At 29.9% G+C, this 16084-nt stretch overlaps 1 protein-coding gene across 2 annotated transcripts; it reads right to left on the bottom strand.

Moving 5' to 3' along the window:
• Nucleotides 1-5777: 5777 nt before the first annotated feature.
• LOC111038639 (sarcalumenin-like) lies at nt 5778-14451 on the bottom strand. 2 transcript variants are annotated; one of them, XM_022321825.1, is made up of 11 exons: nt 14280-14451; nt 12904-13020; nt 12701-12837; nt 11058-12633; nt 10938-10984; nt 10518-10722; nt 10323-10439; nt 9021-9193; nt 8030-8221; nt 7583-7846; nt 5778-7119 (listed from the first exon to the last, which is right to left on the bottom strand). In XM_022321825.1, exons 1-11 carry the CDS (start codon nt 14323-14325, stop codon nt 6754-6756), a joined length of 3240 nt encoding a protein of 1079 aa, XP_022177517.1. In that variant the 5' UTR covers nt 14326-14451; the 3' UTR covers nt 5778-6753. The 2 variants fall into 2 exon arrangements, with proteins under 2 accessions (XP_022177517.1, XP_022177518.1); XM_022321826.1 differs by lacking the exon at nt 12904-13020 and having other exon boundaries at nt 12701-12855.
• Nucleotides 14452-16084: the final 1633 nt, after the last annotated feature.

Raw genomic sequence — 16084 nt, 5'->3', positions numbered from 1 at the left:
GGAAGTGATAAAAAAGGGCAGTGATAAGCCGATTCATGATAGTTATGTGATAATAATTATTAACAACTGATAAGACATTGGTCGATATATAATAATATATTTATTGTATATATATTTCATATTTATATGATATCAAAAATATCATACATTAATCCATTATGGATATTGTGATCTAAGCCTAGGTACTTTTGATTGTATATTTTATTAAAAATACGATTAAAGATGACACCAGAATAGTAGACCAAATTACCAAAGGTCAAACTAATTTGAAAATAATTATATAACGGTACGCGTTTTGAAAATAATGGCACAAAAATCGGTTATGTGCAGCACTGTGGGTGTATCCGTAACTACTAACTACTTCGATTAAAGATATCTAAGAATATATTTAATGGTGATTGGTGGTAACTACTAACTTTAGTACTTTACACTTTACCGTACACCATGAATGTGATGTAGAATTCGTCCACGCCGTGCACTTAACAGTAGATAAGACAGATACAGTGGCTTAGGTATATAAAAATATTATTTTTACTATAATTGTTTAATATTTATCACTAGTCAAGCATAGCAGTGTAATGAATCAAAAATGTACGTTCCTATTGATGAGATATGACCTTATAATAATATACCTATTGGCTATTAACTAAGTTGTTGTAGTTAAGTATTTTTAATGGATATTAATTGACGGGGTTAAGAGTACCTACAGTCCTGACCTTGCAATTACTATATAATAACAATAACCTATATACTATTGTAATGGTGTGGAACACCATTACATTTTTCATATTTTTATAATTATAATATTACGTATAGTATTATATACTATTACTATACAATATACATATAGATATCATAGATGTGCGTGTCATCTTTTATCCATTCTGTAATATCACGGAGTAAAGCTATATATGTGTAACTATTTTGTATAGTTAACAAAATTTATAATAATCGTTCAGCCTGCTTGACATTCGTCAGCCGAACGAAGTTAGTCTCGTCTCACCACTTGCTCCGTGTATTGTTGCTGCCAGCAGGGGCGTATACAAGGGGGGGATGTGGGGGTCAGATCCCCCCCATATAACTTTTAAAGAATTATATAAAATAGTGTTTTTAGTGTTAGCCGTTAGGGCATTCCAAGATCACAAGGAAAAAAAAAAAAAGCTAGGATTTTTGTAAATTTTTATTTCATAAATATAATTATTACAAGAATAGACTTTGTCTGTTCAGCCGTGCCACCGCCACCGCCGCCGATAACAACGCTGCGACGAAGACGCCCGCATGGTCGTGTGGCTAATAATACATTTTCCTACTTCTGGAAATGTTTTAAGAAATTATTATTATATAATGCACGGATGGGTTTTACGTATTTACACTACAATATTATCAATTTTGTATTAAAATCGACATTCCGTGAGTTGTACCTCGTATGTTGTTCCGTACCTACTTAACTAAATATTGTCTTTAAAATTTGAATAGATTTGATTAGAGCGACTTAACGGCCTTACTTTAATGGCTGTGCATAGGAATATTCCTATCAGTACCAAAGAGGTAATTGATGAATTAGCCAAAAAAAAAAAGAAAATTAAATTTTTTACTATAATTTTGAACTGTTTGTAGTTTGTAAATAAAATATATTAAATATATATGTTTTGTTATTTATTATTTGAATGCACAAATATTAGGTAACAGTAACTAGGTTTAAATTTTTTTTTCTTATCCCCCCCCATACAAAAATGATATATACGCCACTGGCTGCCAGGTCATCGGTAAAGTAAAATATTTTATATTACATTTTATTTTACATTTCAAAATATACGTTAAATTATACTCGGTATAACTACTTGTCTTGTCGAACATCCAAATCCTCTCTCATTTCCCCGTTTGGTATACTGATCTATCACTACGGATACACAATTACACACCGTATACCAGTAGTGATAGACAATAACTTAATTGTTACCACGTAACACTATTACGATTAATCGGGATCGTAAACACAGGTTTGCAAACACGAGTTTGATAACTTTTTAGTACATCTGAGTCTGCGTGCCTTATTAACTGTTATTACTTATTAGTTTTAATCCTGTTATTTATGATTTGTTAATATATATTAATATAATTTCTCGTCTGGTATAACGTATAACTATTTTGGTAGTTGAAAAAATAAACACAGTTCTTGCATGTAAGCCACTATATTAGTTAATTACTTCACATTCTTCACAATAAGAATTAAAGGTCAATAATTATTTTAAGTTGATGCTCGTTGACCATTGTGTATGTGAACAAAGACTGTGAATGCTGATAGAGACAAGCTGCTGGAAACATACTGAGTTAGAGAAGGTTGACTTACTGTCATGTCGTATCGAAATTGGGTTAGGTTACTTGTATGATTGACCTTTCGTACTTGTCCGATTTCAAACTGTTGTTGTTTATTTGTAAAGGTACATAGGTATAAAATGTGTTATTATCAACGCCCATTTTGTCATATTATTAATAATAATATTATATATATATATATCTGGTAATTTATTATTAGTATTGTACGTTATCTAGAACATATAATTATAAATTTTTGATGGAGTCGCTTGGTTATAAATTTATAATATTTAACATGATCAATGTAAATAGAGATTGCGCAATCGTATTTAATATACAGGTGTTTCTGAAGTGTGTGAGGTAATTAGTATACGCATACTCACTGTGATGCCACAATGAAGATTTTTTTAGAATATTTTATCTAACTTCAAAATCTGGGTTTTTTAAAGTTATTTTTAGAATATTATCTTGAATGTAAAAATAAACACTCTAGTCGTATTTTTTGCAAAATTCTCATACGAATCGAGATATCGCATCATTTTTGCGCTTGTCGCACGTTTTTCGCGCTCGAATCGTCAACAAAAAAAAAGTCGTGCGACACATCGTTTTGTATGAGAATACTGCAAGATAACCAGTGGTGATAATTATTTGTTGTCATTGATAACAAACGATTAATTAACACATTATTTTACATTGTCGACTAATAAAAAATATGAAATAATAACAAAATTAGGGACTAGGGTTAACAGAGTTTTAAACGATCAAATTTACTAGCATACGTTTGTGTCATACCTTTATTAAATAACTTTTAACTTTATAAAGTTATAATAGTTAGAGATAAAAGGAACTATCTATTTGTGTGTTTATACTGAAATTCCAGTTTTTGGATACCATAGTACCTAACATAATTATTTTGACTCGATAAGATAAACATTTTATTTTATACTATTATTATTATTATTTATTAGTAAACTTAATATTATACTTTTATCGTTAATATTGAATTGACCGTACTCCTTACAGAGTACATGATGAACATTAGTTGGTCTGATTAGAGCTCAGTCCAATACTTGTCATTGAACGACATTTAAAATATTAATATTTATTTTTAAGATTTAAAGTTTTTAATTTAAATTTTGATTTTTGCGCAATGGCGTACACAAACATTGAATATGCAGACATGGTTTTTATGTAGGGTAAGTACTAGTTAATTTAATTAATTAGTTTAAGTATTTAACTAATATTTCCTATTGGTGATTTATTTTATTAAAAACTCTAGGTATTTTACTTTATCACAAAACATACCCATGTAACTATTCTAAGTTGTCGTAACAGACATGTTATACGAAACAAACTATTTATTTGTTTATTAATTGTGCCTAGGTTTGGCTGATGGAAATGGAAATCTTGCAGCTAGCTAGGTTATGGGCAGAACGTACATAATAATAATAGTGTAAAATAAAATGTTTATCTTATCGAGTCAAAATAATTATGTTAGGTACTATGATATCCAAAAACTGGAATTTCAATATAAACCATAGATAAAAGATAAAAACACACAAATAGGTAGTTCCTTTTATCTCTAACTATTATAACTTTATAAAGTTAAAAGTTATTTAATAAAGGTATGACACAAATGTATGCTAGTAAATTTGATCGTTTAATACTTTGTTAACATAAATTTTGTTATTATTTCATATTTTTTATTAGTCGACAATGTAAAACAATGTGTTAATTAATCGTATATTATCAATGGCAACAAATAATTATCATCACTGGTTATCTTGCAGTACTCTCGTACAAATCGATGTGTCGTACGACTTTTTTTTTAGTCGGCGATTAGAGCGTGAAAAACGCGCGACAAGTGCAAAAATGATGTGATTTCTCTTTTCGTATTAGAATTTTGCAAAAAATACGATTAGAGTGTTTATTTTTACATTCGAGATAATATTCTAAAAATAACTTTAAAAAACTCAGATTTTGAAGTTCGAAAAAAAAATTCCAAGAAAATCTTCATTGTGGCATCACAGTGAGTATGCGTATACTAATTACCTCATACACTTCAGAAACACCCTGTATATTAATTGCTAGGTAAAATATAGATTTTATGTAAAATTCGTTTTTATATATGTATCTATACAATATTTACATTTCATCTATTCCTGTTTCCCGATCAAAATTACTTCGTTCTTACATGAGAATAATATGACATTAAAATCAACAATTATTCTTAATTCCTTCTCAAGACTCACTATTATTATGATATTGAAGTTTTTCGAAAATGCTGGATTCTTATTTTGATTATATTGTATTAAATTTATTCAACTGTTGGTTATTTTTTTTCTCTTTTTATTATTTTAGGTTCCAGCTATTTACAGCAACTCTACTATAGTTTTTATGTTCTTTAAATTTATTAAGTACTGATTTGCTTTTTTTCTTTTTTTTTTCTGGATCCGTCTCTGATCACTTATCAGCAAATATTGATGTAGGTTTACAATTTAAACTCTAAATTTAATAATTCATAATTCATGCAGACTTTTAGAAAACGAAAAACCTTTGACACGACCACGATTTAAGTTAGTAATATCTTAAATTATGGGTATGACATAAAAATGACGTTCGAGTCACAGGGCATGGTTATGTGATATAGTATATATACATAAAGTAATATACATGGAATGTTAAATTGAACCTGAAATTTCACTATGGGCCTTGGCCCAAGGGACAGCCCCTATAAAAGGCACTGAACAGATATACACTTTGAAAGTTTAAAACCATGACAAATTAGATATCATTAATTTGACATGCTTGCAGCTGCATGCCTTGATGCCTAGCTAAGTCACACAAAAAAATATCCATTATGGTCTATGAACAATTTGAAGATTTAAAAAAATCCGATAATACTAATATTTTCTATTATATTACTCATAGTTATAATTAGGAATAGTAGCGAAGGAAGATTAATATCGATGTACAATTTTTAACAGTATGAAAAATTATTTGGTCATAGGTTTATGAAATATTTTACACAAAAAATAATTATTTGATGTAGGTTTGTAACCAAGTATAGGTAGGTACAGTGACTGTATTATATATTTATAATACTCTCAAATACCTATAACCTATGTATGTTCAAATAATGGTACTACAGATGTAGGTACAGAGTTTTAATATCGGCATATAATATACACATCAAATGTTTGAATACTGAGACAATGTAGAACACATTTTCCACGAATAATGAACATATTATTTCATTAGTAATTGCACTATTTTTTATATGTTTTTACAATGAATTTTCATATCATATTAACCGTTTGATAACTTTATTAAATATATACAAGTAAACACAAAAATGTTTTTAAAGTTCTTAATATTATTCATAAACATGTGATTATAATATTAATATATAACCTATATTACTTACATGTAAATTGTAAGCAGTATATATATAATCAATAATTAAATTTCCTAGCTGTTTGGACTATTTTGTAAGATAATATTATACAGACGGTAGTGCTATTAGCGATTTTTAGCGTAAGGTACAAAGTAAACCTGCCGCAGTTATTGTATAATAATGGAAAAAAAAACACAATTAAGATTTTCTAATTAAATATTTCTTAAACTTTATGGATGATAAATACACGTCATGTTGAACATAATATTCATAGTAATATTTCGCAAATTTGTTTGTTGACATAAAACATTTGTGTAACACAAATCACAATGTACACAGGGCGGGCCATGGTGTTTTCCCGTTTTACCGTGTGCTGATCGTGCGAGATATTGGGAAAACACCATAAGCCACTCTGTATATTAATATACAATGTACATGCGTTACCTCCCACCGAGTGGTACAATTGCCAATTATATGAGCAAACTGTTTTGGAAGCCGCTATTTGGTATACGCATCTCGTTCAGTTGGATTCACATTTCCAGCTTAAAAATAGCATCTTAAACACGTCACTGGTCCCGAGATCTTACTCCATCGAGAATAATAATTAACGAAAATTAATAAACGTAAAGGACGGTCGTAAAAAAGACTACCACGATACTATAGGTAAATTATAATAATATAAAATATATATTATTATATAAGTACTATAATTTGTAATGAGGTGTCTATAGTGTAATGCACGTCGCTGATGACCGTATACAATATACGTGATATTATATCATATTAATGCAGTTGTCACGTTTTTAAGATGTACTTTTTTGTTCATTTAGAAATGGCAACAATTTTTTGGACGCACACATATTAATATCTAACAATTTAATATAAATCAAAGAGAGAGAGAAAAAAAACATTCTACACGAAAACGAATAAATAATTGATAAAACAATAATATTTGAATATTAAACAATATATTATTATATGATATAATGTTATATCAGCTGTATATACGATGGGTTTCGGGTAACACCGTCGTGGCATTTTCACGGCACCTCCGTCACCAGTTGCTCCTCTTGTCTTTTGTATTGGCCGATCAGGTCGGGCAGATCGTAGGCAATTGCCATGTCCAGCTTGTTGATCGGACAACCCCGGAAGTACGTGCACGTATCGGACAACCGCTTGAACTCGTACACGGGGTTCAGCCGGAAGAAGTCCCGGTATACATCTGGATCTGGCAGGTCGTATCTAGAAATGTTGGTCAGCGTACTCAGGCCCTCGTAGATGTGATAGTTCTGTGGGTTCTCTATGATGTCGTCGCTGACGGTCTTCCGGTTTGCGAAGAACGACTTGTGGTTGTAGTACGTAGTCAGATAACAGTCCACCATTTTGGCGTGGTTTCGCACTCTTACCTGTAACATAGTACACCATCGTTCCACATTATGTATTTATGTGTTGATTATTATTTATACAATTGACAACACTATAGTCTATACTCTATAATAATAATGTAATAGTGTATATTGTAGATACCACGTGATCCGTTATCGTATTTGAGCTCTCAAATCGATGGTAGTGTAAGTAAATTTTTGCCATTTCGAAAAAAAAATGTTTAAATATAGTTTGAATTGGGTTATAATACCTGTTATGTCTTATGTTTTTAAGAACATTTATCATCTATATATGTTTCTAACTTTTTAACTGGTAACATGCTATGGCTTGTATTTTTTACTCTAGAACATATTTCTATTCTCAATATTTAAGTTGTGAGAAATCAGAAATGTATAATAAATTGGTCACCATTTAACAAACCGTTAGGTAAAAAATGTTCCAAAGATCATATAGTATAATAATTAATAATATTATTGTACGTACCGCGAATCGTCGAGCACTGGCTATTTTGTTTTCAACGCGTCTGTCGATTGCCGAACGGATGTCTTTCAAGAATGATAGTTCTTGAGAGTGAAGCAGCCTAGCTGGAGATCCGATTTCATACGGGTTTGACCACAATGACACAGAATAAATGACCGGGGGCTCGGCGCTGGACATGAGCGGACTTATGTTCCAAATGAGTGTCCCCTGTATGCGCATCAGTTCTTCGGCGCGAATTTTGTCAGCCTTATTCAACAATATCCTTGTCTAAGCACGAGGCACAGAGAAAAAGAGAAAATACATTTAACGTGAGTATATAATATTAACAATATAATACACAAAATATACGTCATGTAAGTAATATTGTTGTTAGGCGAAATACCAAATTAAAAAACAAACCCAACTTTAAAATGGTTTTAAAATATACTCCACATCGTATAATATATTAACCTGATATTCCCTGCCTTTAAGTTGGTCCAATATTGCTTCGGTTTCCGGGCCTACGTCCAATTTCGCCGGGTCGTACACTAAGAATATCATGTCAGCCCTGTCGATGAACCATTGACACACATCGTTGAACGGGAATACCCGGTCCACGTGTTTACGCATTTCTAATATTCCGGGAATCTCTACGATGTTCACCTGCGGAAAAAGCACTCGCCATTGTTGGTATTACTTTGCTAGGTACTAATTAATTAAGGGTGATTCTTTTAACAGTGTTCATCCATTGTTTTTTGAATTAAAAAAAAGATTAATTAATTAATATACAATATTTTACTATGGTATATCATAAAGTTGATAAAGCAACGAAAAATATAACAGAGTATCCGATGTTGTTTCATTTTTCTGATTACTTAAAGATCATATGCGGCCACGCGGGTAAATTAATGAAAAACTGAATTGAATATTTCTGTAATCAGTAGTAGGTAGGTTAACTAATCTACTAAATTTATTTTGTATCTATAGTTAAAACTTAAATATTCTTTTTCTGGTAATACAATTTAAAAATATATATTTTTGTTGTCATTAAAAGAATCCATATCTATAGCAGAGTTTCCAGCTAGAGAACACACTGATTTTCATCAGACTGCAGCTCAGTGTGATCTCTCGCTAGGACAGAGTATAATATATTTTACATAATATTAAAGACTATGGTACTTATGTTATACTCAGTGCTTGCGTTGGGGAAAATTAGAAGATGGGTGCAACATGCAAAGTGTAAAAAAATGCAGCTTACCTGAATATTTAAATGTCTTATTGATTAAGATATAATTAGAAGGGATACACTTAAATATTTTCTAAAAAGAATAGCAACTCCCCCCACGTCCCCTCAAATCAAGCACTGATTATGCTAATATACTGCATGGACTTGTTGCGTCGAACCACAAGTCGATGACCATTAGCTATAATGGTAAAATCTAATGATTTTAATTTTCTTTACCTTCTCTAACAAAGGATGGGGCAACTTGAGTCCACGGAGCTTGTCCAACAGACCCTGTCCAAATTTCTGAAGACCCGAGAACGTCCAGTCTGCCGCTAATTGCGTTCCGTCAAGAATCGCTTCGCGGTTATTGTACATCATAATGTTGAAATATGCTGGAGATGGTTCCGCTCCTTAAATGGAAGCAATCATTAGTATACAAATTAGACAATGTGTATAAGAAAATTATTTATTTATTAGTTAAAAACCAGAGTTTTCTTGTATTTTAGGACAGCATACTTCATCTGCATTCTGCAGTTTTTTTTATTAAGAATCCACGATGGCACAATGACTAATGTACTTAGGTAGTTGGCTGAGTTAAATGTTAAGACATATTAATATCTATTACCTATCGCTACATCAGATATCAATATACTATCATACATTTCGTAAACAGTTTTTTTTTTTATAATAGTAATTTTGTAAAAAGAACCCATATGCATTACCGTCTTACCGAACAATGCACCCTAAGTTGAAAAAGTAGTTAGACGTTCGCTAGAATATCTGAAAATTCAGTTAGCGTCCACCCAAACCAAGGAACAACAGAAACATTCCTACTATGATGTAATAAGATTTTTAGTGACCAGGTGGTAATTTTATTTACATACCTCAAGTTATTTTGTGTTCTATACCGCGACTATTAATCAATTTTAATCTGTGATTTCATCGAACGTGGGTATCATTAACACATAGCTTATACTAATAGACAAGAACTATGTGTTTATGTTTAAAAACAGAATTACGAATGGCGTAATGAAATCTCGCAGTGATGTAAGCTGTCTTTACGATAAAATACAATAGGTAATCTACATATCTATACATATTATCTTACCATACTACTCCACACTACTATCAGTACGAGTAATCGAGTAATCAAAAAGCGCCCTTTATTTGTTACGCTTTATTCCATACTCTAACCTTATACTCATAGACGGGGCATGTTGTTAGTATGATATAAATAACAAATAATTTTTATTATGGGTGTGTTAGTTCCCGCGGTCAATGTGGGTGCGCTGAAAAAGTCGCATAGGTTATATGTTAGTTTTATTATTACATAAACTGTAATATTAAGATTTTGAGCAATTGAAAATAACTTTTGAATATATTAGAATTTAAAATACATAACGATTAAATCGAATTTAAAAAAAAAAATGTCAATATTATATTATATTATATTATTCGATTTTATGAATTCAGATTAATTGTAATATTGCATAACGAAATATGATAATATATTTTGGTCTATATATTGGAATTACTCACCAGTTCTTAATGCAAATTGAGAATGTTCAATGTCTAAAAGATAATTAACTATTGAAGATTTACCACCACTCCAAGGTCCCATAAACAGAATGAGTGGCTTAGAGAATATTTCTGGCTCTAAAACATAATACACAGTACGCGTATAATTACTGTGTCGTAATGCAAATATTATTGTATATAAACAATTTCAATTACCTCCGAAATGTCTGTTACTCAGATCTCTGTACTTGAAAGTCATTTCCAAAGGTTTAATTGCCACTTCATATACTTTTTTTAGTTCTTTTAATGTCGAATCTACAACTTTTGATAGAAAACTATCATGCTGTGCAGTATTTTCACCTATTTTTAAGGTTTGTTTTATATGACTTTTATTTCGAAGATTCTTTGGTACCACTTCGTCCTAAACAAGATTTTATTTTATTATTGGGTACGTTAAATTATAATTTTTTTTTCAATATTTACAAGTTTTTTAAGGACATTAAAAAAAAAAAAAATGTTATACTGTTATAATGGTCAACGTCAATTTGTTTAACATGTCCATTGTCCACATAATAATATACTTAACATACTAAGACTTAAAAAGTTAAAAGTTATTAAATTAAATTGCAGTATTACCATTGTTAAATCTTCTTCTGGCAAGTATTCTTCAACAGTGACTTCATCTAAATGTACAAAAACAATCATAGAATTGATATGTGTCTATCAATAGATTATTTATGAATATTTTTTTTTTACCTTCTGTAGTTTTAACATTTTCTTTTTTAGTTTGTTTTTCCCATTTTGATGATTTTTCTTCTTCGTCTAGTTTCCAATACATACTTCTTTGAGTTTCTATTAATTTTTCTTTTACTGGGTCTACGGGTTTTTCGTCTGTATTCCAATATTTATTTTTTTTAGATGTTTCTTCATCTTTCACTTCTTTTTGTTTTTCCGTTTCTTCTGCTTTCCAATATTTATTTTTTTTTGCGATTGGTTCTTCTTGTTTTATATTTTCATTGGGTATAATATTTTCAACTTCTTCCGTTTTCCAATATTTATTCTTTTTTGGTTTTTCTTCGTCTTTTGGATCTATTGTTTTTGTATCCTCATTTGGTTCATTTGTTTTCCAATACTTGTTGTTCTGTTTTGATTTGTCTTCTTCTTTTTGATCAATTTTTTTGGTATCCTTAGTTGATTCATTTGTTTTCCAATACTTGTTCTGTTTTGGTTTGTCTTCTTCTTTATTGTCTATTATTTTTATGTCTTCAATTAGTTCGTCCAATTTCCAATATTTATTTTTTTTATGCGTATCCTTTTCCATTTTATTTTCTTCATCAATTTTTTTAGGTTCATCATGCTCGTTGTCGGGATCAAATTTCCAGTATTTAGGGTTTCTCTTAACTTTAGCTACTGGTTCTTTTTTTATTTCGTCTTCATATTCATCTGGATCAAATTTCCAATATTTTGGATTTCGTTTTTTAGTTCCTTTGAAAATTTGATTTGAACTTTGTTTTGATGTATTATCAATTATCGAATGTTTTTCGTTATCTACTTCTATTTTCTCTTCATCTGGATCAAACTTCCAGTACTTAGGGTTTCTTTTTTGTTTCTGAGGAACTGGTTTTATTTTTTCTTCAGTCTTTTTAGCTTCCGCTAGCTTGAACAATTTTTCTTCTTCTGGATCGATTTTCCAATATTTAGGATTACGTAATTTCGGAGTTTCAACTGGTTTTGGTGTCTGTTCAAGTGGAAATTCATCAGGATCAATTTTCCAGTATTTTAGATTTCTTTTTGGTTTTTGTTTTACAATTGGAACAGAATTTTCAGGTTCATCGTCTGGATCAAACTTCCAATATTTTGGGTTCCTTTTTTTTGTTCCTTTAAATAACTGTTTAGGGGTTTCCATTTTATTGTCAACATTAGTAGTTTCTATTGTTTTTTCTACTTGTATCTTAGTCACAATAGGTTCTACTATTTTATCAGCATTTTTAATTTTTATATCCTCAACATCAATTATAATTTCAACGTTATTGTTAAGTACATCTTTGTCCAAAATAATGGGTAAAGTTTCTTTTTCAGGTTCTATTATTTCATTTCCTATGGCACTTATATTATTATTTTCCAGATTTTCTTCTTCTTCGCTAACGATTTCAATCTCACTATCTTCTTCTTCAGTTTTATATGTTTGATTTTTTTCAGTTATTTCAAGTGGATGGATTTCTTCTGCATCAATTACTGCATTAACATTATTTTCAATTTCATTTATTTCACTAACACCTTCACTTAAATTTACTTCGTCTCTGGTTGTTTCTTCTTCTTTTTTGAACTTTTCCTAAAAATTAACAAATTAACACTAGCTTAATTTTATTATAGTCATTATTAAAGTAATTATTTTTTACCGGTTCGGGTGGTGTACTCGATCTGCTATCATCCGGAGAATTACCATCTTGAGAACTCGAGCTTGTAACATCATCATTTGGAGTGCTTCCACTTGTGGGGATTTCATTCTGAATGTTTTGGTCGCGTCCTGTACTTCCTGAATACGACACACTTCCTGAATATAATATGTAACGAAATTTACAAATTTTAAATATCTAACTACCAATAGGTTCTGGAGTAACTAATTCTTTGATGGCTTTCTCTACGTATGGTTGACAATCCACCTCCGATGGAGCTATAGACGCCGATGGTACACTGGCAAAAGTTTCACAAAATGTATCTAAACCAAAATCAGCGATGGAGTAAAATTGAATCATGGAATAGTTAATGATCTTATAGTTTTAGATATGACATTATATTAGATAGACAATGGACTAAATTAATACAAGAAAAAGTAATAATAATCGGCAATGGACAAAACAATAAAATATTTAGTAATAAGCAATGACTAATGACCGTCAATAGATAAAAAAAAAAAAATCGCCAACGAGAGTATTTAAAAATCCCAGACAGCCGCTGGTAATATAAAAATAGAAAATTGCAACCAGAGTGTCCCAGTTGTGTTCTGTCGGTACACTATTAATACACAACATAACCTAATGCCCCTACAGAAATAGAAATGTCGCGAGCGGCAGGATCGCGTTGAGTGAGGGAGTTTCCAACTTTATGAAAATTCGTGTTTTTATACTGACGAATAAGGACATTTTGAAATATCTTTAAATGTTATCATAATAGTTTTGCAAATGTGTGAATGTTTTCAAGCACATTTAAAAGTAAAAAAAAAAACAATATACACTAGGAAATTAAAGGTAATAATTACAACCAGAATGTGGTCTTTTTGATAGTATTTAAATTACCTGCCTACAATTATTATTGTACAATTGAGTGTGTTCCTAATACTACAACCTTAAACGTATTACATAAAATAGCATACTATAATAGTTTTAGAATCGTTGTACATAATATATTATGTAAACTTGAAAATAAAACGATAAAAATTTAATATTAAAATATAGTAACAGTTAATGATTATATACGAGAAATATTAACTTATAACCCACATTTAACGAAAATCGCTTAAGTTACTTAAAAAAAGACTATTTAATCATAATTTATTGGAATAATAATAATCATAATAATAAATGAAGTGTTATTGTCATTTGCCAAAAAGAACAAAATATATAGAAGTGTAATTTCTTAAAACGTTTTTGATATTCTTCAAACGCTATAATATGAAATACTATTTTTACTCAGATAGTGTATTTACGGCCTTTTAGTCATGTTCCAATTATAATATTTCCCCGCACAGCCTAATGGGGTCGTTTATTTTATAATTTATTATATGCTACATTATAAAATACGCATATTATAAATTCACTTTTTATAATGTTTTATATTATATATAAAAAAAATTAACCCATACAAACACATACACAAATCTCGCACCTACATGCAGGTATGCTTATGCACGTGAATAATTATTATTTCCACAAGACGAAATAACGATAACTACAAAATATTATTAGAAATATGAATTACCTCTGACGCTAAGCAGGGCGATAATCAAAATCCATCTAAAATCCATCGAGCCCCCTAGAAGAAAAAATATTCACTACCGAAAGCACATCACACGACACTCGGTTGACGCGTTCGTTCGTACTTACAGCCTGAGCTTAACTCCCCGTCGTCTGTTACAGTTCTGCTGGCTGGCAATGAGATTTTTTGTTAAACATTCTTTTTTTTTTCTGGCAACTACTTTACTGTCGTCATCTGTTCTGCCCAAGGCAATATTTCGGACAAAATATATATAAAAAAAGATAAAATATCACAAGATAAAATAACAGTTTATAATAATTGCTTTTAAAACAAATGAACAATTAATATGTGTCGTTACGTTCTATGATATATTTATGTAGTCTAAATAGTTTATAAATCTCAATTTAAATATTTAAAATAAAAGCTACAAAATTATTTTTATGCCGTTTTAATGTCATACATAGTCGGTAACTGATTGAGTATATGGACTAACAATTACCCAATAATAGGTACCTACTTTGTATAAATTAAATTCATTGCAGTGATCCAGTAAATTATTTTATTGCGTAACTACAAAATTATATTATATTAATGAATACTGAATAAAGTTCATTAATTAGAACGAAATATTATAATATTATGTTTCACATGGCTGCAGGTGAAATTACAAAATATTTTATTTTTAACATCTACTTTCTTCATACAGTAAATTATAAGATATAATGAACTATAATATGTCTTTATAATCCTTGATACCTAGGACCTAGGTGGCTTGGTGCCACGTTAGACTTTTGACGATCGGCATTATTTTTTCAATGTTATTAAAAAACAAAAAAAGGTATAAAATTAATGTCTGTTCGTGTACATTATCAGTGCCTGTTTATTACTTTTGGCGCAGCAATATGCTTCATATTATATACAAATTAATGAAAAGACGAAGAGAATTTATTTGTTGAGAAACAAATATTTCTTAGACAGTTATTTTTTTTCATACTTCTTTAGTACCTTGAGACGAGCAAAAAATATTAATTAAGAACATATTTTTTTATTTCAGTTTCAGTTGTAAACGTATTTTTTTAAGTAGAGGAATTCGGCCTTTGTTCTTATAAGTGTTTCAAATTTCAATTACTTCTTGGTTTTGGGGTTTGAATTCCATATAAATTTTGTGTAGATACCATTGATCTATTATTTTTTTTGGTAAATGAACATCGAACAGTGTAGGCGTGTAGTTCTATTTGAATCCGTAGATATAATTTCTGAATAGAGAGTTTATGCTTGCAATGTGTATAGTACATTATAGTATTATAGTACTATAGGTACCTATAGTGTATAAAATAATGTATTCCAGGCATACATGTTTAATTTATGACTCTAATGAAATTGTAAAAAAACATTAGTAACATTTTTTTTTTGTACCAATTTTTAAAATTTAACAAAATATCTATCTCATAATATCGGTTCTGATATTGCTATAATATGTAATATTGTTACCTATGTGACCTATGATAATATTTTAGGCGATGAAAACTTGAATACCTGTATGTATTGTACTGGTATGTACCTGTATGTTAAAGGTCAAATACTTTTAATGTATAATATAAACGCATAAAAGTTGGGACAAAAAAAATTATATTGGTAGCAATTATACACACATACACACAGTGATCGCTAATCGTTAGTATTATTGTAATACCGTTAAGCTCTACAGTTCAGTGCCATTCAAATCCGATTTGTTAGTTTGTTACACACATAATAATTGTAGTGAGTTTGGCCACTTACAGATTGGGGAGGAGGCACATTTAACGATT

Source organism: Myzus persicae, unplaced genomic scaffold, assembly GCF_001856785.1.
Source record: "Myzus persicae strain clone G006 unplaced genomic scaffold, MPER_G0061.0, whole genome shotgun sequence".
Classification (NCBI taxonomy): domain Eukaryota; kingdom Metazoa; phylum Arthropoda; class Insecta; order Hemiptera; family Aphididae; genus Myzus; species Myzus persicae.
The sequence above is the reverse complement of the archived record's forward strand: the minus strand, read 5'-3'. Positions and strand labels throughout refer to the sequence as shown.

Bases quoted from the DNA above. Each gene is read 5' to 3' on its own strand.
- LOC111038639 (XM_022321825.1), bottom strand. From the start codon at position 14,325: ATGGATTTTAGATGGATTTTGATTATCGCCCTGCTTAGCGTCAGAG. The intron at 13,021-14,279 runs GTAATTCATATT...ATTTTGGTTTAG, and splicing joins CGCCCTGCTTAGCGTCAGAG to ATACATTTTGTGAAACTTTT. The intron at 10,985-11,057 runs GTAAAAAAAAAA...TTGTACATTTAG, and splicing joins AAATGTTAAAACTACAGAAG to ATGAAGTCACTGTTGAAGAA.